The sequence below is a fragment of the Aythya marila genome, assembly GCF_965140915.1.
Source record: "Aythya marila genome assembly, chromosome: 16".
Lineage (NCBI taxonomy): Eukaryota > Metazoa > Chordata > Aves > Anseriformes > Anatidae > Aythya > Aythya marila.
The window spans coordinates 12766148-12792930 of NC_139057.1; the positions used below are offsets into that span (position 1 = coordinate 12766148).

A 26783-nucleotide genomic window follows, 5' to 3' on the forward strand; every position below is an offset into this window, starting at 1 on the left:
CCTCAGAGCAGAGAATCGGACTGGTTCCTCAGGGTCCAACCTTCTGCCCCAGCATGGGCCGCTCAGGGGCTTGTCCTCTGAGTGCTTTTGAGGTAGCTGGAGGAGGATTTGGGGTGGGTGAAGGAGGATTTGGGGTGGGTGAAGAGGGTTCTCAGCCATAGCACCCTGTGCCTGGCAAGGGGAGACCCGGCCCTGAGGGGACATGGCTCGTGGGGACACTGCTGATGGCAGAGATGGCGCTGAGGGGGCAGCACTGCTAACGGGGGGGGACACTGATGGCGTGGGGGGACAGCAGTGACAGGGGGACACGGCTGGCTGGCTGGGCTCCACTGACGGGAAGACATGGCTGACGGGGGGACATAGAGGCTGACGGGGATACAGCTCATGACAGGGACACACGGCTGTCAGGAGACACCGCTGACGGGGCCACACGGCTGACAGGACCCCACCAAGCCGCCTGCGGGCGACCGCACTCTGCCCACACCGGCCCGGGGGCTGCGGGCGGGCGCTGAGGGGCGGTGCGGGGCGGTCCCCGCCGCCGTCCCCGTCCCCGTCCCCGTTGCCGGTCCCCGCCCCCGGCTCCGCGCCGCTTTGAAGCGGGCTCGGCGGCGCCCTCCCGCTCAGAGCCGGCGGCGCCCGCCATGGTGCAGCCCGAGGAGCAGGCCCGGCTCTACCCGCCGCGGCCCGAGCTGCTGCCGGCGGCTCACGTCCCCTCGCTGCCCCACTACGAGCGCCTCTACCAGCGCTCCGTGGAGGAGCCGCAGGGTGAGGGGACGGGGACGGGCCCCGGGGGGCTGCGGCCTCGCTGAGGGGGGAGCGGGAGGGGGCGGCCGCGCCGCGGTCCGGTTGTTTTTAACATCGGGCTCCCGGTGCCGTTGCAGAGTTCTGGGGCGACATCGCCAAGGAGTTCTACTGGAAGCGCCAGCACCCGGGGCCCTTCCTCAAGTACAACTTCGATGTGACCAAGGGGAAGATCTTCATCGAGTGGATGAAGGGGGCGACGACCAACATCTGCTACAACCTCCTGGATAGGAATGTCGGCGAGAAGAAGCTCGGCGACAAGGTCGCTTTTTACTGGTAAATTCCTCTTCTTATTATGATGTGGGACGTGTGTGAGCATAACGCAGGAGCGTGCAACCGGTGTGGATTGCTGTCGAGGTGAATTAAAACATGATAAAACCCGAGAGGCTTTAATCTCGGCACAGGTACAGCAGGTGTTTGCAGGGGGCTGCGTGGCCGAGCTGCGCTGCCCAGCACGGGGTGGTGCCGGGGGGTCCCGGCTGTCCTGGGCTGTCCCTGCTGCGAGCCACCGGGTGCGCTCCTGGCAGGTGTCACAACACCCCTGGGGAGTGGGAAGAAACAGGGTGAGGAACAGCCAACATCCACAGTCAGAAAGCAAATTAAGCCTGTTGCTGTGTTCAGTGGGTCTGGCAGGCTTCCATTCCTGTGGCAGAAAGGCACTTTCCCAAACCTGCTGTATTGATTCCTTGCACTCGAGCACATGTGATGTTGTGATGCTGTCCGAAAGGCTGGCTTTTCAGACCTTACCTTCAGGAAGAAAAGTTAACTTCCAGCCTTATCTGAATGTGCTTGTATTTTTTTCTACCCCCCAGAGTAGTTCATAGTTTGAAAAGCTCTGCAGAGCTGAATTTTTCATGTTGATACCAAATAAGCTTCTCTAGTGATATGTGAGATCTAGAACCACTGCTCTGCTGCAGGATGAGCTCAGCTGGCATCACAGCTGTGCCCCCAGGTTGAGAGCAGTGCCTTGCCCACCCCTGTTTGGCTGCTCCCTCCAATTAGCATGTGTTTACTCTGCATCTATGTTCCCCTGACTGCGCGGGGCAGTGCAGAATCAAAATGAAGCATATACAGCTTGTTAGGATGCAGTAATTTGGGTTAATCTGAGTCCCTTCAGAGGGGCTGCTGTGGAAGTCTTATCCTTGCTAAAGCAAAAAGCACCAGGTGCTGTAACGGTGATCAGCGGGCCTTCTCGAAGTAATTGGGTGCAGCTGAAGAGTCATCCCCACCGTGTGTGGCTGTTACCTTCAGGTGATTTGTGGCTGCTCTACTGCAAAAAGAAACATGCTCATAAAGTGTTGTTGTGGCTGCATTTGTGAAACTGGGTTTGTGAAAGCTGTTTCTATCCATCCAACCGCTGCTTCAGCGAAAGAAAATTGCACTTACTGCCCAGCAAATAATCATAGTGATGACAGTACACAGGTGAAATGGTGGGAAGTATTTACTTCCCTGCTAGTCAAACACATGTGCCAGCTCACTCAGCTGTAAAAATGACTTCAACTTCTGAATGAAAACGCCTTTGTAAACTCATTCTGGTAAAGGTGTGGCAGCAAACAGCACCATTTGGCAGGCTCCTGGGCAGCCAGAGCATCCTTCTTCTTGCACATAAATGTCCTTGTGGCAGTTAGGCAGCAGCCTACAGCTCTAATTTTGTCTTAGTGAAGGCTTTTCTTGTTAGCTTTCCTGGCAGCCTTAGCAGGGTGTTTGGTGCTGAGCAATACTTGCAGTGCCACTGGTGGGTGTCAGTTGTGGTGTTTACAATGCTAAAAACGAGTCTGTCTTCATCCGCAGCAGGCAATTTTCCATGACAATTTTGGGATAAACTCTGGGGTCTGACAAAAATGACTGATTCTGAGGCTGGTGCTGGGGTGTCTGGGGCTGTCAGCTGTGGAGGTAATAGTGCAAGGGGTGGAAGAGGCACGCTGAGCATGGTGTGTGCAGCGCTGACCTGCAGGCTTGTGGTGCAAGGAGCAGGGCTAAGGGTGGTTAACTGTAAAATCAGTCTCCTGGGAACATGCACATGGCTCTCTGGACACACGCTTTCATCTTCAGTAACAAAATATACTTGTTGTCATCTTGTCCTTCCACATTTTGCCTTTAAAAACTGTTGAATGAGCCTGGCTTTCTAAAAACACTTGGGACTTGTCAGACTGGTTGAAAGGTCAGAAGAGGAATGAGAGTCTCTGCAAGCCAAAGAGGTTTCCTAGGACAAAGTTGGGTTTTTGAAGTGCCTTGGCCACCTCCTTGCTTCTAAGGATGTCTGTAGAGCTGGGTAGGAGAAGGGGCTGAGATGACCCTGAGGTATCCCTGACTGCCCCAGCTGTATGAGAGCTTTGAAAAGATGCGAGGCCGTGGTCTTTGCTTTCAGAGAGAAAGCAGGAGCATGAATGGCATCTCCAGGCATGGCTGAATGTGTCTGAGGAGAAATGTGTCCTGACAGAGGTTAGAGCAGCTCGCTGTGGCCGTGCTAAGTTTGGCACGGGCTGGAAGGAGCTGGCAGCTCATCCCCATGGGCTCTCACCAAGCCGCTTTGAAGGTTCCTGTACCCCTGCCAGTCCCAGAGGGCACAGCTCAGCCCTGCTTGGAGGATCTAAGCCCAGGGATGTGCGTTGGCCACCAGGCTCTTGGAGCAGCACCATCATCAGGTTCACTGGCGAGCTGTGTGGCTCAGGCGTGGGGCTGCTCTGGCACAGAGGACGGTCCGTGAGATTGCTTCATGCTCTGGGACTTGTACGTAGGTGTCTCTGCTGTGGTATCACCCCTGGGTGCAGTTCGGGCTGCTGAGTTAAAACGTCCGCCCTGAGCTGTAGGAGATGGTGTTTCTCTGCCCTTTTCGCTGCGCTATCTCCTGCTGCTTGTGAACGTTACCCGTATTTCTGCCCATGCTGCTTTTGATTCCTCTTTCTGCTTGGTATTGCTGACGTGGTCTAAAAAGAAACCGGAGAGCCAGGAAAAGTTTCTGCTAAAGTGCTGGCCTGAAAAGTGACATCTCCTTCATCGCTCTGTGGGAAGTCTGAAGGCAATAAGGCTGCAGGTACTTGGGTACCTACCTGCCCTGGCACTGCACGGCCAGCTGGGACAGGGCATCTGCACGGGGCTCGGGGCAGTGCATGGACAAACCCTCACATCTGTGAAACGCCTGTTAATGATCTAGAGTAAATGTCTGCCTGGTGAGGCTGTGGAGGTAAAACTATAACCAGGTGGGAATTCAAGAAGCCAAGCACCCATTACGGAGCTCTGCCACGGTCCCACTAATTAGGCTCTGGGGCGCAGAGGTACGTAGGGGAAGCACGCTGCCTGTGTGACCTGGGCACGGCTGAAGCACCCATTGCTGAGCTCTGTTTCCCAACCCAGGCAGCCCAGCTGGGACTGGGGGCAGGAGATGGAGCTCAGCGTGCTGCTTTTTGTCTCCCCGTTGCCTTGGTGCATGGGTTTAGCAGGGTGCTGGCTTCTGCCAGCTTTGGAAGAATGAAAGTTTTTTCCTTCCTTGTGTTTCTGTATGGAGTAACGCATTTAGAAAGGAGAAGCAAAGGGTAGCGAAGGCGGCCAGAGCTCACTGCAGCTTTATTTAAAGGAGAGAATAACTGCTAATTGATCCCAATCTGGGTCTTGAGCAAATATAACATGCAAGGATAAAATGAAGCTGTTTTTCTAAATGTAGAGAAGGATTCAGGGGGTTGTAGTCATAAGACTTCTTCCAATAAATCTTTCTGTAAGAAATAAACTTGGATAATGGTTTTAAGTAAAATGAAATCAACTGGAAAGCAAAACACTACTCCCTGGTTATTTTTTTTTTTTTAGGAAACTGGAAATAGTTTTGTGGTTTTTTTTTGGCAGCAGCCTTCCCGAGAGGACACAGGTTGTCCTCTGTAGCTCAGTGCTCAGCCGAAGCTGAATGCCTGTGCGGTGTGAGCGTGCTGCTGGGGCCCGGTGGGACGATGTCGCCCCTGCTGTGCCCTTGGTCTGGTGGCTGTTAGCAGAGGGGCGGCTCACGGAGTGCTTGATTCTGGGGTGAGCAGTCTCTGAGCCAAAACCAAAGCCAGATGCTGCTGTACTGCAGTTGCATTTCTGCACAGACCTGGATCTCTTCTGCTTGCAGGAATGAGCTTGCCTTAAACTGCTGGGTTTGTGGGTTTGTTTTGTTTTTCTTTTCTTCCTTCAGATAACTTCACAGGTGTCTGTGTTCCATTACTGCCACGCACACGGTTGCAGTGACTGAGGATGGTGGCTGTTAACACCAAGGGGTTCAGAGGTGCTTAATCATAGCCAGCTTCTACACCATGCTCTCAGCTCTCTACTCCCACTGGCCTCAGGACATCCGAAAGTCTGTGCCAAACTGACTTTTCTTTGGTAACTTCCTGGATGATTTGTCATACTTGAGTGACACAGCCTCTTTCAACAGTCTCCTGGTAGTGAAAGCACGTCCTTGAATCACACAGCTTGTTTGAAGTGGGAAAAAAATATATATATATAATCAAATCAGCCCTGGGAAAGCTGTGTTTACTGCCACACACCTCCAGGCGTGTGCCTGCACGCTGCTGAGAGCAGTCAAAGGGTGGCTGCCACCAAACTGCTGCACCCTCTGCTGCTGTCCCCCTGCTGCTGCACGGGGATCCAGGCAGGTGCTGCAGCAGCACGGGCCGTTTTTGGGGACGTTTCTGTGTGTTTGGGGTGTTACCCAGGCCCTGCACAGCTCCCTCCTGCTGGAGGGGATGCTCACTGGGGAAGGGGTGACCCTGCTGGCAGAGCAGAGGGGCCTTTTGGGGCACATCCTTGGGGCTGTGGTCTCCCCGCTGTGTGTGCTGAGAGCAGCGTGATGGATCTGGGGTCTTGGCAGATCTTAAATATCGTGGGAGCATCACTGGGCAGGCGGATTAGGTGCCCCAGAAGGAGGTAATAACACGCACCGAGTGTACTCCTGCTCTGAGAAGCACACATCTGTGTGCTCCAAGGGCAGCGACAGCCCAGGCTTTCCACCCCAGCAAGCAGAGCTGCCTGCTGGTGGGTCCCATGGCACCTCTGGGCATGGCAGGGGTGTTACAAAACTCTGCAGCAGCTGCACTGGAGCCCTTGGGAACAAGGGTGCTCATCCTTCCACCAGGACACCTCTGCTCTGTGGGGTGGGGGCTGTGGGGAGCGGCAGCAGGAGCCTGGCGTTGAAGGAAGGAGGTCAGATGCCTCCAGGTGTCAAGGAGGGGATGGGTTTTCCTGATTTCTTTGGGATCTTTCCTGTCCCGGTGGAGGGACAGGCACAGGGTGTGGTTTGTGCCATGGCAGCTGTGCTGAGAGATGGAGGTGCCTTGGGGCAGCCTCCTGAGACCTGCACAAGGGGTTGGCCCGAGGGGTGCAAAACACTGTTGGGGGTGTGGGGCTTGTTTCTGGGGGCTGTGTGTTTGTGCTGAGATCTGGCATCAGCCAGCTTGCTGCTCTCATGCCCTGAGGTGGCTGTGCCCTGAGCGGTTCTGTTGATGGCTCATGCTTACTGTGTTGTGTCCTACATCCTCTTTGCTTCTGGTGAAGTCTGAGGCAGTTTCCACTTAAGAGAGCGTGCCAAAGGATGAGCTGAGTGTGTGAGAACAGCAAAATGCCTTCCTCGGGCTGCTGCTGTCCCTTCCAGCCCCAGGAGCGATGCTCAGGCTGTGCCCTCCTGGGTGCCGCGGGTCAGTGCTGGAGCCCCGCGCTCCCAGCCTGCAGGCACAGCAGGGCTGCTCCCTTCTGAGGGCAGGCTTGTCAAGCTTTGCTTCCTCGTCCCCACCAGGTGCACGAGGAAGCAAATCCCAAGCCCTGTTCTCCTTCTGCAGAGCCGTGTCCCCCTCGGGATGTGCACTGGGACGTGCTCTCAGCCCGTGCTGCTCCTGCCGGGAGGTCTCCGGCTGCTGGCAGCGGTGTGGGGGCACAGCAATGCCCGAGGACTTCTCGGGCTGCAGCAGCAGCTGGCGAGGCCCAGGCTGGCAGAATGGGGCTTTTTCTCCCCTTTTAACAAAAGGGAGCCTGTGCACAGCACGGGTGTGATTGTTCTGGGGCTGAGCTGCGAGGAGCGGGGCTGTACGAGCATCTCCTGCTTGGGAGCACGGGCTGGAGGCAATGCTGAGCAGGGCGGCTGGCTTTTGGGCTGTCCGAGCTGCTGTAGCTGCTGCTGACGGGGCTGAAGGAATAGCCAGGAAGCATTTGACAGAGAAACGAGCTGGGTGTCAGGGCGTGCCCAGGATTAGGGGGCTGCAGGAACCCGCCTGGAGCTGCGGGGCTGCTGCCGGGGCTCTGCCCGGTGCAGGGGAGCAGCGGGGCGAGCTGCCCCGTGTCCCCGCGGGTCGGGGTGAGCTCCCTGTGCTGCTGTGAGGACGGGGGCTGCGTGCTGCCCTGCTGGGGCTCGCTGCGGTGGCGGTGAGGGTGTGGACAGAGCCGTCAGGCAGCCTTCGTGAGGCTTCCTGCGAGATATTAATCAAGAGGCTCATTTAGCCACGGGTAGAAGGAAGGCTGCCTAATCAAGCTGGCTTAGCCGCGCTCTTTGCTTCCTCTCCCAGGATCTCAGCAGGTTCCCCAGGTACTGCTCTCCACCCTGGCCAGGCTCACGCCCCCCAGCACCTCCTGCTGCTGAGACGAAGGCTGGGGCCTGGCTCTGCCCGGTGGGTGCTGGGGCTTCCCCTAACGGGGTCCTGCCCGTGGGGCTGCCAGCGTCCTACTGCTCATGGTGCTGTGGTGTGAGACCTGCAGCTGCTTCTGTCCTGCTAGCTGGTATCTTGCTCTCGTGCTCATCTTTGGACCAACAGGGTCTGGCTGTAGCTCAGCACAAGGCGCTCAGTAATTCTGGAGCTGTTCCTTGTACCTCTGCCCTAACGCTGCTTGCACCCTTCCCAAAGCCACCTCTCTGCGTGCTTCTGGGTGTGTGGTTGCCCAATAACTACCCGGGGAAGTACAGGAGCTGCTGGATTTTCTCCCAGCCTGTGCAGCACGCATCTTGCAGCTCTGGCAGACGTTGCAGGCACCTGGGTGTTTCTAGAATAGTTTGCTCCCCGCTGGGGGGACGCTGCGGTTACGCAAGGGCTGCTGTGAGCGTTGGCAGGGGCTGACACTGCAGGTGGAGAAATGGAGTTCACGGACAGGGGATGCTGACCTCCCGTGCAGACCGAGGGCACGCTCCTTTGCAGGGAAGATCAGAGCCTTCAGTTTGCTCACTGGACTGGAAAACCTGATTATTTTGGCTGCGTGGCCGGTTTGTGTGCTCTCCTCCAGCACCGCCACGTGAAAGGCAGAGACGCAGGCAAGGAACGAGGCTGGAAGCGGGTGAGGCTTGCTCAGAGTGGGGGCACTTAGAGCACACAGAGTGCTCGGGCTTTGCAAGGAGCAGTGCAGGCAGGTTTTTCATGGGGAGCTGCATTTGTTGTGCCTGCTGGGCTTGCTGTGCGGCTGCAGCACTGATTTAGCCCTGCACTGAGGAAGTCTCCCGGCTCCCAGCAGCACAAGGAGCTGACATCCCCCCGTTCAGTCCCGTGCCAGAGCTGTCACACCGTGCTGGGGCAGGCTCTCAGTCTCCCTTTGCATTTCTGCACGCTGTTCGGAGGTGTCAGCGCGTGGTGTGGGACCAAGTCAGGAGCCCTGGCAGTTCCCTGTGGGGTCAGAGCCCGTCCTGCTGGCAGGGGAATCCCATGGGGAGATCGGCCCCTTCCTGGTTGCCTTTTTGTGTCCGCATACCGGGTGGCTCAGCCCTCCTGGTGCCACTGCCCAGCCCCTGGGGGATTTTTGTGCCACAGGGTGAGGGGGCAGGCGGGCAGGTGACATCTGCCCGTCACCTGCAGGGGTTTGAGGCACGACCCCCTGAACCTGACTGAAGGCACGACCCCTTATCGTGGGCTCGGTGGATGTCCTCTGAGCCCTACAGAAACCCGTTTCCTTGGCCTTCAGTGTTTCTGTGTCTGGAAAATCCAGCAGTGCTCGCCCAGAGCTGCACCACTCCCCCAGCGGGGCGCTCCCCAGCCTGTAGGTGAGTTTTCTTACCCCAGCTTTGCCCAGGACACGTTTTGTAGCCCAGCCACAAACTGTTTAAACAAGGCATCAGCTGCGCCGTGCTGGAAATAAGCTCCCCTCCTGTTGGGCTGGTAAAAATAGTCCGTGCTCCTCTGACAATATTCCTTATGGTAAACGTCCAAAATGTTTCCTGCCGTGTCCCTCTATCTGGCTGTGCTGCAGCACGCGGGGCTGGCGCTGGCTGAGGTCGGCCAAGCTCTGACCTTGCCCAGGAGCTCTGCCACCCTGCGATCCCCGCGCATGTTGTTCTGGGGGTAAATGGAGCTGGCCCGAAATAAAACGGGCAATAAGCAATCGCTTTTTTCCTTCACTGGCCGTCTTTGTGCTGCCAAATGCTTCAAGGACTGAGTTAGGGTTGGTGCGTGTTCTCCTTCCGTGATGGTTACTGAAGAGAAGCAGGGAGCAAGCCAAGCTGCAGGGCAGGAGGGCTCCCCTCGCTGCTCACCCTGCTCCCATCAGTGCTGGAGGACCGCTGGCACCACCGGGATGGGTCTGGGGGCCTGTCAGCTCTGCCTTGTTTGAGCAAACGTGCAAAGGCAGCAGAAGATCCTCCTTGAACAGGGCCTGAGCGGCTGCTGGCAGTGCTGAAAACGTGCCTGGAGCGTCAGGTGGGAGCAGGAGCAGCGCAAGCCCTGTCCGTCGGCTTTCCTCACCTGCTGCTGTTGGCTGGCTGACAGCAACAGTGCTGTTATGTTAGCTGGGGGGGGCTCCTTCAGAGCTGTCCGAGCAGCCTGCAGCCTGCTGAAAGGGGCTTGGAGCAGATTTTGGAAATCTGCACAGCCAGGTGGATGAGGGGAAGAAGCGTGGGGAGTGGTGTGTCCACCTCGGGCTGCAGGCATGGCTCAGGGCACAGCGAGGCGAGCGGTGTTTGGACTGCAAAAATAAATATTATTTCTTTAGATGCCTCTGGTGCCTGTTCAGCTCCTGAGAGGCTGCGAGGAGCCGAGAATGTCCCCAATGCGAGGGAAGGACAGCAAGATGGATTGGGTTTTGCCGTGGGACACTAGCAACCTCGCAGGGTGCTGGGTGTTTCCATTCCAGGCTGCTCCCATCCTGCTGCTTCCAGAGGCCACCAGCGGGCCCATTCCCTGACCAGAAGGCACCAGAGGGCCGGTGGTGGCCCGGGGTCCCTCTGGAAACGAGCTCCTTTGTGCTGCTTTGGCACAGCACCTGGGCACTGTGTGCTGGCCCTGTCGGTGTCTCTGCAGCAGGAGGAACCTGCTCTCCGGGGCTGTGTGCTCAGCTTCCAGCTGAAAAGGCTTGGCTCGGGGACAGATCTGGCAGTGGGGTTTTCGTGGATCCTACCTGTGTGTATGGGGGCGCTGGGGTGGAAAATCATAGGGTTTCTGAGTTAACTGCATGGATCTGAGAAGTGGTGGTGTGAGGTGTGTGTGTTTTTCCTTTTCCCCAGGATTTGTTGCCGGGTTTGCCTCGCAGCCTCCTCGTGAAGCGCTGCCAAGTGCTCTTGGAGAGGCCGAGAGCCCCTCGCCCGCTCCCTCCCAGGCCACGCTCTGTCGTTGCACAACTTCTTCTTTCTCGGTCCGTGCCGTGACGCAACAGGAGCTGTGTGGCTGCAGGGAATGCGGAGGCCGAGCTTTCTGGCAAACCTCTGGTAGAAACCTTCAGCCTTCCCAGAACTCGGCTGGGAATTTCCTGCCGTGCACCACCACCGAGGTGGCTGATAGGGGCGGTGAGCATGGCTGGGGTGGGCGATCTGCCCCGCTCGTAGGAAACGTTGTCATGAGTGCTTTGTGCAAACCTGCTCGAGCTCCACAGCTTCGTCTTGGAGTGCAGAGCCCTGCTGGAAACACTTCTGCTTGGAGCCGTGTGTTCAGGAGCATTTCCATGTTGAACGACCCCTGTGCCAGTGAATCCCTCCTCCTTTTTCCAGCGAAGCTGTCTCATTCTCAGTGCTCCCACAGCCTCCCCAGGCCTCCACTTCAGCCTGGGCTGCTCTTGCAAGCAGTGAGACTTGAACGGCTTCTGCTCCTCCTGCGCCACGTGGGGTGAGCAAGGCTGGGTGCGGGGTGAGAAACCGCCTCTCCTTTAGCCTCGGGGGCTCTTTGAAGCCTCCGGGCCGTCCAGATCCTCCCGCAGGACGCTGCTTCCAGGGCCAGGTGGCACGGGGGAGGCTGCGAGCAGGTGAGAGCCCCGCTGGCCGCACGCAGCCCGCACGTGTCAGCGCCAGCTCCAAGGTCCCGGAGCCCCGGCTGCCCACGCGGCGTGCACGTGAGCCCAGACGCTCCCCAGATGGCAGCGGCTCGGCCCGGCCAAGCTGTGCCTGGCATTTCGGCGGCTCTAATTCTGGAGCTGGGGGAGCCGAGGGCTGGCTGGCTGCCCCCTCGCACGTGAGGCGGTGCAGGGAGAGCTCCGGCCTGCTGCTGTCCCTGCTCTGGGGAGGAGCTGGGAGGCTGCGTCCCCTCGTGCACCAGCTGGATCCCTCACTCAGGAGGGGTTTTGGGCTCTGATCGTGCTCCGGTTTGGAGTGACCTTCACCCTCTGCCTGTGTCTGCTCTGCAGGAAGCTTTCTGCAGGTCTCTGAGCGAGTTCTCCCATCGCACTGCATCGCTGGGAAGGGTCCTCTGCTCCCCCACCACCTCCTCCAAGCTGGAACCCCTGTTTCCTGGAGGGTGCTCTCCGCTAGCTGAGATGCAGAGCCTCTCCCCTGCACTAAGCAGAACTGCTCCGGGAGCTGCTGCAACCTCTCTGCTGCCTGCCAAATGACCCCTGCTGGCCTGGAGGTGGCTTGCTTTGCTCTGGAAGCACCTGTGGGGTCCCCAAGGCACTGGTTGCTGCAGGAGCACCCCCAGAGCACTTCCTCTGCATCACCCACCCCCTCCTGGTTCTCCCCCTTTGCCCAGCAGCCCGTAAGGGGAGGTGAGAGGAGCTCTTCCTGCCTCCTTGGGACTCCTCCTTGCTGCTGCCACCTCCTTGCTGGGTTCCACCTGGAGCCAGGCCATGCCCCAAACCCCGCTGTCCTCAGGGGCTGGCAGTCCTGGTGATTTGGGACCCCTCTGCTTGTGAGCTTGGGTGCGTGCTTGTGTTTGAGAGCAACACGGTCACAGAAGCTTAAGGGAGGGACAAAACCATCTTCAGCCCCTTTGGCCCTCAGGGGGAGTGTTTGCAGGGGCTGGGTAGGCTCTGGCGTTGTGCCCCGCTTTGTTTGCAGTGGTTTGTATGATTTTAGTTTATTTTTTTCCTCCTTCCCCTGCCTAGTTTGGACTGACACCCTGCGGACCTGCAGGTGTTCTGGCAGATCTTGAGGACGCCTAACTCTTCAGTTGCCCAGCTTCCATCGCTTTCTCCTGTGCGCCAGCTTCTCCTGGTGCTGCTATAACCCCTGCAAACCACAATTATCATCAGCAATTACCTCGAAAACCATAATTTCCACTGATGCAACCTGCGCTTCCTGCTGTTCCACACAAACGCTGCGTCAGCGTTGCACAAGGGGGCTGCGTTCAAACAGGTTATGCAAATAATTGTTACTTAGAAATCTGATGGAAGAGAAACCAAAGAGCATTGGCTTAGCATTGGCTCAGCTCCCCTCGACCCGCTCGGGTGCTCCCTTGGCCGTGGGGCTGTAGCAGGCCAAGAAGTCCCCACCCCAGCTGGATCCGTGTGGGTAGGGCAGAGCGGTGCTGGAAAAAACCCTGCACTCAGTCCCGGTGCTCGAGGGAGTGCTGAACGCCTTAACCTGCTGTGCTGCAGATGCCAGACGTGGATCTGGCCCCAGCCCTGCTGAGCACCCACGTGGCTCAGGGTGTGTAAAACAGGGGCTTCTGCAGTGCTGGGAGCCCAGCTGCATCCCTGCTGTGGTCCAGGAGACCTCGTGGCACTGCGATCCCTTAGGTGCGGGGTTTGGTTTGCGGGAGACAAGAAACCTGTTTGGTTTAGACTGGGTTTTGCCGGGTGTTTCACCCATCGGTGTGTCTGGGGGTTGCAAATTGCTCTGTTCTCAGAGGCAGGCTGGCTGCTAGCTCCAACATCACACACCGGCGGTGCCTCTGTCATGTTTTCAGCAGCAGTGCTTAAAAAAAGATGAACCTGGGGACTTGTGCTGCTCAGAGGTGAGCACTCCGGACATGTTTGAGTGCTGTTTGTCTTTCAGTTAATTTTGGACAAGCGAGTCTGTGTGGGATGCTCAGCACTGATGGGTTTTGCTTTTACCTGCTGGGCACCAGAGGGAAGATGCTCGCTGAGCTTTGCTTCCAGGAGCCCACAAGCTCCCTTCTGACGCACGCAGCACTTCGTAGCGTGCGAGTGGGCACTCCTTGAAGTGCCCATCCAAAATGCTTAATTGCGGTGGCTTTTGTGCCAGAGAAGAGGGCAGAACAATCCTGGAGTGCTCTTGCAGCCTGCTGAGTGTAGCTGTGGGCACTGCGAGCTATTTTCAGACCTAGGGAGGCTCGAAACAATCGCTTGCTCCTTGGTGTCCCCTGCAGAAGCGCGGCCGTGGCTCCCCATAAGGGGAGGGTTGCCCTAATCTGAACACGTCATCCCAAAGCCTGAGGCCTCCCCCTCCTCGTGCTGGTGGAGCTGTTCTGCCGTCACGAGGACGAAGCGCGGGGAGGACTCTGAGAAGCCCTCTGAGAACCCTTGCAGAAGTTGCGCTCCCTCCCCGCGTCCCTCTGGCCGTGCCCTGTGGGTGCTGGCGTTAGGGCCTGGCCTGGGCCCCTCCTCGTGGCCTGGAGAGGAGCAGGGCCTGGTGTGTGGGATGTGCGCACAAGGACGTGTGTGTGGGGTTGTGTCCCAGCGGGTGCTGTGCCCGGGAAGGCAGCGTGGAGGTGCCGGGTGCCGCTCGCCCCAGCAGCCGTGCCCCGCGGTGGCCTGGGCTGTGCCGTCCCCATTGGCCCCGTCCCCATCCCACCCTCAGCTCATCCCGCGGAGCAAATGGGTGCCCGGGAGGCCTGGTGTGAGGGCAGGGCAGGGCAGGCTCTGTCGCAACCCCCGGGAGAAACGTGGCCAGCGAGTGCTCGAGGTGGGGAGCCAAACCTTGCCGGGCCTGGCCCTGATCCTCCCGGGCTCTGCACCCAGAGCAGCGCCTCCCTGCCCCTTCCCGAGCTGCTCTCTTCAGAGCAGGGCTCGTCCCCGAGGGGCAGAGCTGTGTGTGCAGTGCTCCTGGCCAGCACGGTGCTCAGCCCAGCACCAGAGCCCTGTGTGCAGTGAGGGGAAGGGACAGGAGGAGATGCTCTTCCCTTGGCTCGGCTCAGTTACAGCTGCTCGGCCCAGCTCTGAAAGCAGCTCTCGGCTCTTTGACCCTCGAGTAATAAAATCCGAAAGGAAACCTGTCATTTCCTGGTTTCTCTCTCCGCCGGGAGCCCCGCTGTGAGGGAGCCCAGCCCGCTGAACGGCCCCGTGTCACGCAGCTGAGCTGTGGTGGAGCGATGATTTTGGTTGTGGGAGGGGAAGGGGAGGAAGCTGCTCGGGCCAGGGCTGAGCTGGCCATGCCTGAGACAAACACTGCCCCAAACGCTGCTGCTCGTTCTCATGACTCTCGGCATTCACCTTTCTTGCCTCTTTGTGCTTACAAAGGGCCAAACTTGCCTCAAGGACCCAGCTGGGAATCCCCTTTCAGGAGCGGCCGGTCGGAGGTGCCGCACATCAGCGCGGGTATCAGCGGAGCTATCACAGAGCCCTGCGCAAGCCCCAGGAACAGCCAGGACGAGCCGAGTTTGTAGGCAGCAGATCCCTGAGCAGCTCTCGAAGGGGATCGTGCACCTGTAGCCCCCAGGCCTGAAAGGCCCTGCAGGGGCAGAGGTGTGGGGCCTGTGCCTGTGGGGCTCCCCAGCAGAGCACGCAGCTCCGTGCTGACGCAGAGCAGCCGCTCCTGGGGAATTACGGGAGAAAGGCGAGCGTTGCCCTTCCCCGTGTCCGTGCCAGAGCAGCTCTCCTCCCCCTCGCCTCGGTGCGTGCCTGTGCGCTCGGGGCTGTTTGGGATGCTGGGGGTGTGAGGTTTGTGCTCCCGAGTTAGGGGGGGCCTGGCTGAGGTCCTGAGGACGGAGCCGCGTGGAGGTGCGCCCTGGCCGCTCCCCAGCGCTGGTGTTGTCTTTCAGTCCCCTGCACGTAGCCGAGGGGACACTTCTCAAGGGGAGCCGTCAGCTGGGAGCCACGGCTATTCTTTTAGGGGTCACTCGTGTCGGTGTGCTGGCTGCCCGGGGAGAGGCCAGGGGAAGTGTCTCCCTCCTTCCCCTGCCGCGTGGGAAGTCAACTTTTCCTTGCTAATCTCTTGATCTGTCAGGGTGCCACCTCGTTTCCTTCTCTGCAGCGGCTGAAGCCTTGTGTTGTGTATAACCAAGGTGTTTTTTTTTATTTTGGTAACAGAACATTTCCCCGGGGACGTGACATTTCTGTTCTCTCTCTGGGTGCAGCTCTTGGCCCTTCTCCCTGGGGTGCCTGGTGCCAAGGTCCCGCTGGCACCGCGGTTACAGGAGCTGCTGGTTCGGGGAATCGCAGGCTGAGCTAGGAGAAGGCCCGTAAGATCAAGTCCAACCATTCAGCGAGGACCACAGAGAGAAAATAATGCAGAGCAGGCCTGGCACTTAACAAACACACGTGTGTATAAATACATGACCTTGGAATATAAGACAGCCCTTGGCATCCCCTCCCAGCTCATCAGGCAGGAGGTATGCAGGGGCTGGCTGCTGCTGCAGGGCAACACTGGCCAATGTCTCATGCAGACAAGTCTGCAGGCACAAGCGTGTGTGAGCAGGGTGCCACACCACAGATCCCAGCTTCCTCCTGAGCCTGCGCACTCCTGGCTTTGCTTCTCTTAGCCCCTTCTTCCTCTGGGTGCTCTCTGAAAGCACCACGTGTTTACACTGTGGGTGTTTGATTGTGTTTAGCTGGAGTCATTTACGTGGGGATGGGAACTTTGGACTAAATCGTCCCGCTACTGGAGAACTTCAGTCCAGAATTGGATTTCTGGGGTTTGGTTACTCTGTGCTCGGAAGGGCGGGTGAGGACATCGGGGTTGCCCAGAAGGGTAAGCACCCCGAGTCTGCAGGGTCACTGTTACGTTGTAGTGCCTGTGCAGTAACAAATACACCTCGTGTCCTTTTTCCAGGGAAGGGAACGAGCCTGGGGATACCATGAAAATCACCTACAGCGAGCTGCTGCACAAAGTCTGTCAGTTTGCCAATGTCCTCCGCGACCAAGGTAGGCGGCTGGAGCAACAGGAGTGCTGAGTACTGGGAAAGCATCAGGCTGGTTTTTGGGACTGGGCCTGTTCTCTGCGTGGCTGCTGGTCTGTTGAGTAATTCTGTGCAAAGTGCTTCGCTTCTCCATTGGTTTCCACAGCTGTAGAGGAGGGTATATGCAGGTTTGCTCTGCAAGGTATTTTTGCACGTTCATCTGCAGTTCTGTACGTGAAAGCTCCTCAGTGCTGCTCCTGTCAGCTGTACTAGGAAAGAACCTGTGCTCAAAGCTCTTGGGCTTTTCCAGCTTAGCAGTGGGCACTGGTCGCGTTTCTGCCTCCTTCCAGGGACTGAACCCATCTGATCAGAACGTGGAGCATTCACTGCAGTCACCTCACAAGAGCTGTGGGGCTTGAAAGGCAAAATGCACGTGCCTGATGTTGCTGGACAGGCTGGAGCTCTCTTTCTGGTCACCACTGGCGTAAAGTTCCTCATTTCAAGTGTCTGCCACAGCTGCGTGGGCATTGCTGGGAAACGGCAGTGGAAGCTCATGCCTGTGGACGCTTTCTTTGGCCTGGAGAGCTGAGGTGTTCCACGCAAGGCTGGCTCAGCTCTAGCTCCAGATGAAGCTTTATTGTGTGTATATAAACATTGACTTCCTTGTGTAGATCCTTCTTTGCAGTAAGGTGTTCATTTGGATGAATGACGTGTCTGTTTTTCCTCCGCAGGTGTGAAGAAAGGAGACAGAGTTTCCATCTACCTGCCGATGATCCTGGAGCTGGTGATAGCCATGCTCGCCTGTGCCAGGATCGGGGCTCTTCACTCCGTTGTGGTAGGAGCAAGCCCTGCGCGTCGCTCTCGGTGCAGGGCTGTGGGGGGGAGCAGCCCCTGGTTTTAGGAGGGTGAGGAGAGAAGCTGGAAGGGCTGAAAAAAAGATGGGCACTGACCAGAAGATGGGTGGAAATGAAACTAACGCTCTGTTTCCTAGCCCTCTTCTGCACCATGGCATATCCTCTGGTGCTCTCCATCGATGCTGGGTGGTGTTTATGGTGGGGGAGCAGCACAGCTGTGGCCATCCCTGTTGTGCTGCTTGTTAACCTGGTCGTCTGATCTGTCAGTTCGCAGGTTTCTCAGCGAACTCTCTTTGTGAGCGGATTCTTGACTGCGGTTGTTCTCTCCTCATTACGGCAGGTAAAGCGCGCCTCAGTGCCCCTGACCCTGAGCTGTTTCTGTTGGCTGGCTGAAAGGTCTGTGTTTTAAAAGCCAGATGTGCTTGGAATTGGGAGAGAAAGAGGCAGTGCTTCAGCTGAGCTGCTGCGAGGCGGATGCGCTGCTTGTAGCTGTGCTTGAGCACAGTTTTCCCCTTTGAACGTACAGCGGAGCATCTAAGCAGCCCGCCCACTTGGTCCTGTACAGCATGATGTCACCAGCTGATAATAACATGTTTCCAAATGCTTCTCATCTATGTTTCTCTCCAAAATAAGCCAGATGTTTGCAAGATGTATCATTTATGGGGCAATCCAAATATGAGGATTCCCTCCCTTCCCAGTTTCAAGGAAATTCCTGTCTCAATTCCCAACCTTGTAAAGCAAAGACTACGGAGAGTGGTGGTGCTTGCGTGTAAGCCCACTGCGTCTTCCACAGCTGTTTTTTGAGACAGTGCTGTTACTATTAATAGCATGGAAAGGACCCACTAAACTTTACAATCTGTGCTCTTACCACATTGGATTATTCCCCCAGGATATCCCCAAGAGCTCTGTTGGGTCAAATCTGAACCTCTCCCAGGGAAGGAATTTCACCATTTCTCTTGGCATCCTTTTCTCTAGACCAAAAGGGTATATTAGGAAACCTTTCCCATCAGCCGCTTGTCTTTCCCTCCCTCTGGTGCATGAGTTCTGCTCTGCCCTCATGAGGCTGCCTGTTTCTAGCTGTCCCAGGCTGCCTTGGCTGAGGAGCCTCTCTCAAGTTTTCCTTACTGTTTCACAGATGCCTTTTATCGAGGAGACAAGCTGGTCAACTTGAAGCAGATTGCAGACGAAGCCCTCCAGAAATGTAAAGACAAGTAAGTTCAGGTTCCCTTGTGAGAAGGGCATTTATTGGAATCTGCTCCCGCACAAGTGGGAACGGAAACTTTTGCAGTTTGGCAGACTGGAGCGGGTCTGACACAAGCTGCAATGAGCCTTTCAAAAGGAACGTGCAATTCAACTACCTTGTCTTAAGAATATTATCTTTAAACTTTGCTCTCCTCCGTTCTGACCTGGAGGCCCACGTGTTGGGTGGGAGGACTTGCTGGGGATGTACTGTATAATCCCAAATCACTGCAACCCGGGGCAGATCTCCCAGTGCTGCAGCAGCAGCTTGTAGAGCGGGAGGGAATAACACACCTCTGTACACAGTGTGCCTGCTCTGACACAGTGCTGTGGTGCATGCTGAGACGGGGCTTAAATCTTGCCTCAAAACCCCTTCTTCAACAATAGTGAAATAAAACAGAACTATTTCAACTCTGGGAAACGGCTGTGTAACAGGAAGCAGCACTTTAATTGGCATGCACCAACCTGTGCACAGGTACGTGGTTAAGCTGCTCCATTTTAGAAAAGGTCTTTGCTGAAATACTGGTACGTCGCAGACAGGCAGACATCGTCACCTTTTCCAGAAAGGGAAAGAAACGTGGTGAAATGACTTTGCCAGGCTTACAGATGCAGTCACTGTCACACTGGAGACCACACCTAGATCCTTACACTTCCACATCAGAAGTTCCTCTTCTGATTGCTCTCCCTTCATTGACAAGAGGAGGCATTGGTAATGACTTTTTTGTAACCTCTTGTTTAGCAGGCAAGGTATTCCTGGCTTGCTAAGGTAGAATAAAAGCAACAAATCTGTAGAAAAATGATGTTGACGTTCAGAAGCATAATCCGTGCTTTTGCATTCAGCTTCCCAAGGAATGAGTTCGGTTAGATGTTGTTTGGAGTTGGAAGTCTCCCTAATAGGTACTCAGTGCATTACAGGCCGGGATGAACGCACAGGGTTCTTGTCAGCAGAGGTACAAGGAAGACTTTGGGGTGGATGTTTTCAGCTTTGTGTTTCAGATCTGCATCCAGCTCTTGACAGATACCAGCTATTACTGAGCCTCTGCTCCAACATGGATCCCTGAGATGATGAAAGAAAAACGTGTAGCTTGTATGAGACTAAATGTAGTTTTGTAAATGAGATCGAACATGTAGATTTGGGGTAGATAGCCTGAATGTTAAAAATTCAGGCTACTTAAAATCATTTTCAACTCTTACGTTTGTGTTTGTAGAAGCAATTGCGTGGTAGAGCAGAAGTGACCCTGAAGTTAGGAATTGAAGCTGAAGGATTTAACTGATAGAGATGTGTTGGTACCCTGACAGGACTGAAAGGAGCTGCCTTCTGATGGGGGCTAGCAGAGAATCTAAAGCCCTGTTCTTTTCCTTGATGTGTAACCTGGCACTGGAAGTGTTTTCCCTTCCAAACTAGCCGATGGATCACACTTAGGGCTGGGAGCAGCCACCTACCATCCCCTGGGTGCTGTGGGAGGCCGTGTTCAGATTCACAGACAGGCAAACTTGGGATTTGTCAGGCACTTCTCCAGCAGAGAACTGAGAGATGCTTGTGGAGCCGCTCCTTCCCCTGCAGGCAGGAGTGGCGTGCGTGTGGTTTACCTGATAGCTCCCTGGTAAGCTCTGCACAGCCCTTTCCTATTCTCCGAGCTCTGCTTTTGCTGTGGCTCGCCTCCTGCAGCAATTCACAGGAGGCCTGACGGTTACATGGCACTGCTCGCAGCGTAGATGAGGGGAGGTGATCAGGAGCCTGGGGAGGGTCTCCTCACAGCCAGGGCAATGCCAGGCTGCAGAGCAGCCCTTTGTGGCAAGCTAACAGCGTGGGCACAGGGCAGTGTGTGTTGTGGCTTAAGAAACACAGCTCAGGGCCTCTGCTCTGCCTTCAGTGCAGCCCACAAAACCCCCTGGGGGCAGGCTTAGCTTGAGCAGCCTGAGCTGATGGCTCCTTTCCCTTGACAGGGGCTCCCCGTTGAAAAAGTGCATCGTGGTGAAGCACATGGGCAGGGAGGAGATCGCAGCGGACGGGACGTGCAGCAAGTCTCCCCCTCTCAAAAGGCTGTGCCAGGACGTTCAGGTATGCTCCTGGGGGCTGGGAACGGGGGCTTCTTGTTGCTTCTTGTTTTTTGGAAGTCAGATCCCAGCAGATCACTGTGTGAAACAACTGGAGAGCTCCCCTGGATGCTCCTGACTCCTGTTCCTGCATTCTCCCTGCTTGCTGTTGTTGCTTTGGGAGCGGTATGACGAAGGGTTCCTTTGTCTTCCCGAGATCCCTTCCCTGCAGCTTTCTTTAACACCTTCCCTAGCTGCCAGCCTGCGGGATCCCTGGAAGCACAGCAGGGCGCAGCTTCCCCAGGCTGGATGCTGCTAGGATGAGGACAAGATGGTGTTTTCCTCTGTCTGGTGAAGGACTCCCTCATTTTAATCCCGTATCGATCTCCCCTTTTGTGCAAGGAGCAATGATTTCCTGCACTGTAGCTGTGACGGCAGAAACAGCAGAGAAAAGATTTCGTTTTGGGGCCTGAGCCCAGCCCCAAGATAACAATCCTAAGCTGGGAATAACGCAGTCGCTGTGTGGCTGGCACAGGAACTGTGTCAGCTGTTGGGGCTGGGGCTTTCCCTCGCAACTGAACCCAGATGGAAGGATGCGGGCCAGGGACATGTGGTGAGAGGGGATGGAAGGAGGAGAAGGTGTCAGGAGCCGTGGCCTCCTGCTGAGCTCCTGGGGCTGGGCTCAGCCCTGCTGCACCTGGCAGCCGGGTGCTGCCTTCAGCCTCCCGTCACCTCCCAGCACTAACAGCGTGCTCCGTGCCACGGGGCATTGTCTTCTGCCCCTAAATGTTTGCTAATTAATTCACAGCAGTGCATCGAGTTACCCCTAGGTGTTGGGATATGGCCCGTGCAGGCTGGTGCTTGCCCAGAGCTGGGCTGTGTTTGGGGGGAAGCGTTTGAGCTTTGGGCTCTGCTCCCAAAGGGAAGGTCCCTGCACATCCTGGCAGGAGCCCAGCAGATGAGGCGTCTTTTAACTTTGCTTGTTCAGCTGTGTTAACTTCTTTGGGGTGTTGCTCACTGTTTGCCAGCCCGGCCGTGTTACGCTGGCCTGCGTTGCCCCTTCTCTTGCTAGGAGAGGGGAGCTGCAGAGGGGTGGGAAGACGGGAGCAGGCCAGCGTTTGTTGTTTCCCCAGCTGGGAAGCTGCGGTGCAGCCAGCCCCGTGCTGCTGCTTTTGGTGCTGTGAGGCTCCCGAGCAGCCTCCCGGGCGCAGGCAGGATCCGGGCTGCCTGCTGTCAGCCCCTGGGTCTTGCTGCTGTCCCTGTTCAGACATTTCATTAAGGATCGCCCTCCCCCTGAGTGCATTTTTGCTGTTCCATTGCCTGTGTGATGGTGTCAGGGGGCTGCGTGCCTGTCCCGTGCTGTTGTGCCCTGCCTGGAGGTGGTGGGCACCTGGGGAAGATGATGGAAGTGGCAAGGCTGCTGCTTAGAGAGCTTCTCCTGGCCCGGGCGCTGGGGCTGTGCCCCCTGCAGCCTGCCAGGCCGATTTCCCAACTCCTTGCCTGCAAAGCCTGGTCCGGATCCTCCGCTTCTCATCTTTCACACCCTCTTTGTGGATTTTTAACAGGAAAAAAAGGCTGAGAGCCCACAGAGACTCCATCCCAAGGTATTTACGCACAGCACTGCCTTTCTCCCCTCGGCACCTCCCCTCTCCAGCCCTCCACCTTTCTAACCGCTCCGTGTGGCCGCACGTGCCCCCCTAACCGTGCTGCCAGCGGGTGCATGTCAGCTGTCAGACACCGCTCGCTGCTTGGCTGCGGTCACCGGGCGCTGCTGCCCTCTGCCCAGATGGATGAGGGCGGCCGGGGCACTGCAGGGGCTGTGATGGCCTCTGGAAGGAGAAGCAGAGGGTGAGGAGGTGTGTGTGTGTGTGTGTGTGTGTGTGTGTGTGGGGCACAGCCTGGGGTCTGCGGCACCAACCGTGCTGCCAGAAACAAATCTGCTTCTGTAAAGCCACCTGAACGCACCTGAGTGTGCTGGCAAGGTGAATTCAGAACCCCTCGGGTTTGCTGCTGGTGCTAGGACAATGTTTCACCCCTTCTCCTCTAGCAGCAGTCCTCGCAACGTGCTTCCCCTCGCCCCAAGGCTGGCAGGAGTCGCGTGCAGCTCCCCAGCCCTGGCCTGGGCTCTGCTTGTTCCAGCTGAGGAGCTGCAGCCTCAGGGCCCCACATGAAGCACGCACGGGCCAGGCAGCACGGGTGCTGTGCTGGAGCACTTGGAGAGCCCGGGCCTGCACGCTGGGATGGGATTTTATTGCTCAGCATCACCACGTGCTGTCGGAGACTCAGGTGTTCCCCAGTCCTGCTGGGGCCCCCAGCATGAGCTGCCCCAGGGCCTTGCTGACTTCTCTCAGGAGGCATCCCGCTTGGGTTCTGGCTCCTGGCCTGGCTCCACGGAGCTCCCGTTACCTAAAATCCCACCTAGGATCAGGGCAGCCCACTTTGCCCAGCTCACACGCGTGGGGCAGCTCTGCCTGCAGGCACCTTCGGCTCTGCTCCGTCCCTCGGCTCTGGGTCTCCTTCTTACCCTGACAGCTTCACGGGGTCAGAGGGAGGCAGCACGTCCTGTTGGCTCCCCTGATTTAGGAGCTGTCGGGCAGGGCTGGTTCCAGGGGCCGTGTGCTGTGCTGCAGCTCGGCCCCGCTCCGTGGGGCGGTGGAAATTTGGGGCTGAGGGGGCCTTGGGGGAAGGGTGCCAGAAGGCTGCTGGGCTGCCGTGAGCTGAGCTTGGGGGTGTTTGCCGTGGCGCCTTGCTGGGAGCTTGCTGATGTGCCAGAGGTGTGGAAACGTCCCTCCCAGGTAAAGAAATCCCAAACGGGTGCCCTGGGGATCCGCGAGAGCTTTCCTAAAGGCCTCAGCCCTGCGGTGCTGTCAGCGCAGGGCCGCAGCCGCCGGTGTTGCTGCACCACGCGCAGGAGCCGCAGGCTGAGCGCTGCTGCCCAGCGCCTCCAAACGGCGTGCACGCAGCTCTGGGGATGCGGAGAGTCACTGTGCCACCCCGTGGCTGCTCTCTGCGCAGAGATGCTCCAGCTGAGGGGATTTCGGGCTGCCAGACTTGCAGCACTGGCACTTGGTGCAGCCTGCAGCTGGGAGCCGCTGGGATCCAGCTCCCTGCTGGGGACCTCATGCCCAGAAATCCACCTGACTTGGCAAGTACCACAAGCAGGCCACCGTGGCTGCTCAGCCACAGCATCCCCTGCAGCCAGAAGTTCCCTTTACCCATGTTTCCACCCTGCTTTGCTGGGGTGACATCCTCCTGTTGTGTTTCTGCCTCTCGGACCGAAGGCAGCCTCCAGCCCTGTCTGCTCGGGGGGCAGCCTGGGGGCTGTGTGTGGGCTGTCCCACACCACGCACCCCTTTGCTCTTCCCGGAGATGTCCCAACTGTGGGCTGGCCTCCTGGTGCTGCGAGGCTCGGGGTCAGCGTGCCCAGCCTCACGGAGATGTGCGAAGCAGAGACCTGCCCTCAGGGTGAGGAGCACTGCCCGTGCTGTCCCCAGGCTCCTCCAGGGAAAGGAGAGAAGGTCGGGTGGACTCGGGTCTCGCACTGCACCGTGCCATCCCGGGGATGGAGCCAGCCAGCACGGCTCTCAGGGTGACCTCTGCCCGTCACCCATGGGTGCTGGCGGCCCCACTGCAGCTCTCGCACCTTCGGGCAGCTGCCGCTGGGCATTTCGGTGTCAGAGCAGCCACCTCTCATCAGGGGAATTAGCTTAAAACCGGGATGTAACAGGTTTTCTGGGCTGCAGGGCCAAACAGCATGAGCCTGGTGTGTTTCTGTTGGTCTTGGGGCGTGTGGTGTGCTGGGGCTCGCTGCTTTGCTGTCAGACTGCAGCTCAGGGGCAGGAGGGGGCCCGTGCCCTGAGAGCACGGAGCAGCTGGGGCTGCAGCACCTCTCCTGGCTGCTCCCGAGAGGGCTTTGTTTGTCTTGCCAATGGTTTGGAAAACCTGCTTCGAGGCTTGCAGCCAGACGCCGTGTAAAGGTTTTCCTTGCTGGCTGCAGGCTGAGAAAGGAGCTGCTGGAGTGGGAGCTGCAGCTCCAATGCACGGTTTGCAGCAAGCAGCTCTGGGCAGTGGCCGTGCTGTGAGTCCTATGGGCCAAGAGGGGTGATGAGGTCGGGGCCGCAACCCCCTTGTCCCCTCCCTGCTTTTTGGGCAGGGGCTGTTCCTAATCCTGTGCTTTCCTCAGACCCCCTGGAACCCAGGCACGGACATGTGGTGGCACGAGCTGATGAACGGTGCCAGCACGGAGTGCGAGCCCGAGTGGTGTGACTCGGAGGACAAACTCTTCATCCTCTACACCAGCGGCTCCACGGGGAAACCCAAGGTACGGCTCGCCTGTCCTGAGTGACGGCAACACCTCGGGGGGAAGAGGAGCTGTGCAGGGGCTGTGCTGGCTGCGGTGCTCGTCCCGGGAGGACGAGGGCCCTGGAGCTCGCTGACGGTGCTGTGCCCTCTCCCCGCAGGGCGTGCTGCACACCGTGGGCGGGTACATGCTTTATGCTGCCACCTCCTTCAAGTACGTCTTCGATTACCAGCCTGAGGATGTGTACTGGTGCACGGCCGACATCGGGTGGATAACGGGCCATTCCTACCTCACCTACGGACCCCTGGCCAACGGGGCCACCAGCGTGCTCGTGAGTGCTGGGCAGCCGCTGGGTGCCTGACTGCGGGGGGCTGGAGGTGCTGGTGCCGGGCCACATCCCTGCCTTGCTCTGTGATAACGCCCCAGGACGTGCTGTTCTCCCTCGTCCAAAGCCCCATCGCGCTGTCTGCCACGTCACAGGGCTCTGTGCAGAGAGCTGGCAGTCCCCAAGGATGATGCAGGTGCCTTCCCAGTGGTGCTGGGCAGTGCCAGGCTCTGGGTGGTCAGTTCTGCAAATGCTCCCGTGCTTCTTTCCCGTAGAAACACAAGCCTTGTGTACTGGGCTGCCAGGCTTGCTGCAAACTGATGTGAAAGCTGGACCAGGAGCTAGGGAGTGATGTTATTGACACCTGAGGTGGATCTGGCAGCCTGCAGTTAATTCCTGTGCCTGTGTCTCCTTTGGCAGTGTACAAATCGGGAACCAGAGGCCTGTGTCCAAGACTCCCGTGAGGAAATGCACACAGGGAAATGTCATGCTGGGAGAATCCTTCTTAGTGGGGTTCTGGGTGCTCCTGGTTGTGGTTCCATCACTCTGTCTGGACCGATCACCCTTTTATGTGACACAGGCAGTGTCATCGGGGCTGGTGGGACCGTGTCACTGTGAGAGCCCCCCAGCTGCCCTTGCTGGTAGGGTGCTTTGGGGGACAATTGCTAGGACACCAGCAGCAGGAAGGTGCTAAATCCATCTGAGGAAGCAGTACGAGGGGTCCTGGACTGGTTTCACACCCGGTGCCCCTGACAGTGCCTCTAAGGACGCTGCTGGGCTGCAGCCGTTCTCAGGGGCTCTGCTTGTGAGGGTGCCTCAGGCGGCTGGGAGGGAGCAGCGAGGATCAGCTGTGTCACTGCCCTCTCTCGCTCAGTTTGAAGGTGTCCCCACCTACCCGGACATCGGGCGCATGTGGAGCATTGTTGACAAGTACAAGGTGACCAAGTTCTACACAGCACCCACAGCCATCCGACTGCTGATGAAGCACGGGGAGGAGCCCGTTAAAAAGTGAGTCAGTCCCCACGGACACGGGGCCCCTGGCTCTGGCGTAGCTTCCTCTCCCAGCAGCAGCTTCCCCACTGCGCTTTCTGAACAAACCGAGACCTTTTGCCTTCAACCCAGCACCTTGCAGGCTGTGTTTCTTTGCCCCCAGCACTCCCTGCAGCATGATGCTCAGAGCAGGCTCTTCTCTTTCGCCACGAGCTGCAGATCAGCTTAGACTTGGGCTTTTCCCTGCACCCACCCAGAGCTCACGGAGGTGGCCCAAGGAAGGGAAGGAGCAGAGCCAAGTGGGATCTAGCAGACAGCAAAACCACAGAGGTTTCTCCTTTTCCCCCACAGTTGAGGGCAGAGAAAGGGTTGAGCTGTTGAAACCCCAGATCCATTTGGGAGGCCCAGGGATTCCTGCAGGCTCTGCAGTGCCACAGACTCACAGCTGCTTCCCTCCGTGGCCTGCTGAGCCCCTGCGAGCCCCCTCCTCTCTGCAGGCACAGCAGGAAGTCTCTGAAGGTGCTGGGGACCGTCGGGGAGCCCATCAACCCTGAAGCCTGGCTGTGGTACTACCGCGTGGTGGGAGAAGAGCGGTGCCCCATCGTGGACACGTTCTGGCAGACAGAGACGGTGAGTCCCCACCTGGGTGGGTGTCTCGGGGACTTCTCTTTCCCTGCTGCTCCTGGCAGGCAGCGGGGTGTCTGGGCAGGTTTGCCATAATGTTCCCGTGGTGCCGTGGGGACTAGTTGGTTGGCTTGCCCAGGAGCTTGCTCCTAGTGGCTGGTGTAGCCTGCAAGTGTTGGTTCCCCTGCTCTCAGGGTCTCAGAGTCCATGGGGAGACCTCAAAAGGGTCTCTGCCAAGAGACTGGGCCCTGCTCTCTCTCTCCCTCTCTCTCTCCGTTTCCTCCAGCATCTCCAAAGCTTTAAGCCCAAATGTGGGCTCCCCGTCCCCTGCTGTATCCTCCCCAACAGGCCGGCATCACCTAAACTCATTCCTTTTTGCCTCCCTTCACAGGGTGGCCACATGCTGACGTCTCTCCCTGCTGCCACCCCCATGAAGCCAGGCTCTGCTGTGAGTACTTCTC

At 57.8% G+C, this 26783-nt stretch overlaps 1 protein-coding gene across 2 annotated transcripts in view; it reads left to right on the forward strand.

Annotated features, from left to right (window-relative positions):
• Positions 1 to 596: 596 nt before the first annotated feature.
• The window catches only part of ACSS2 (acyl-CoA synthetase short chain family member 2), a 30836-nt gene continuing 4649 nt past the window's right edge, over positions 597 to 26783 (forward strand). The window contains exons 1-13 of one of the 2 annotated variants that reach the window (XM_082772983.1): positions 597 to 765; positions 882 to 1077; positions 15887 to 15978; positions 16685 to 16788; positions 17075 to 17147; positions 17943 to 18018; positions 19994 to 20108; positions 21649 to 21687; positions 24267 to 24404; positions 24544 to 24714; positions 25583 to 25716; positions 26196 to 26328; positions 26714 to 26770. In XM_082772983.1, the coding sequence (XP_082629109.1) occupies positions 642 to 765; positions 882 to 1077; positions 15887 to 15978; positions 16685 to 16788; positions 17075 to 17147; positions 17943 to 18018; positions 19994 to 20108; positions 21649 to 21687; positions 24267 to 24404; positions 24544 to 24714; positions 25583 to 25716; positions 26196 to 26328; positions 26714 to 26770 (1452 nt within the window). In that variant the 5' untranslated portion in view covers positions 597 to 641. The remainder of the gene's footprint in view (positions 766 to 881; positions 1078 to 15886; positions 15979 to 16684; positions 16789 to 17074; positions 17148 to 17942; positions 18019 to 19993; positions 20109 to 21648; positions 21688 to 24266; positions 24405 to 24543; positions 24715 to 25582; positions 25717 to 26195; positions 26329 to 26713; positions 26771 to 26783) is intronic. The other variant, XM_082772984.1, reaches the window with a different exon arrangement.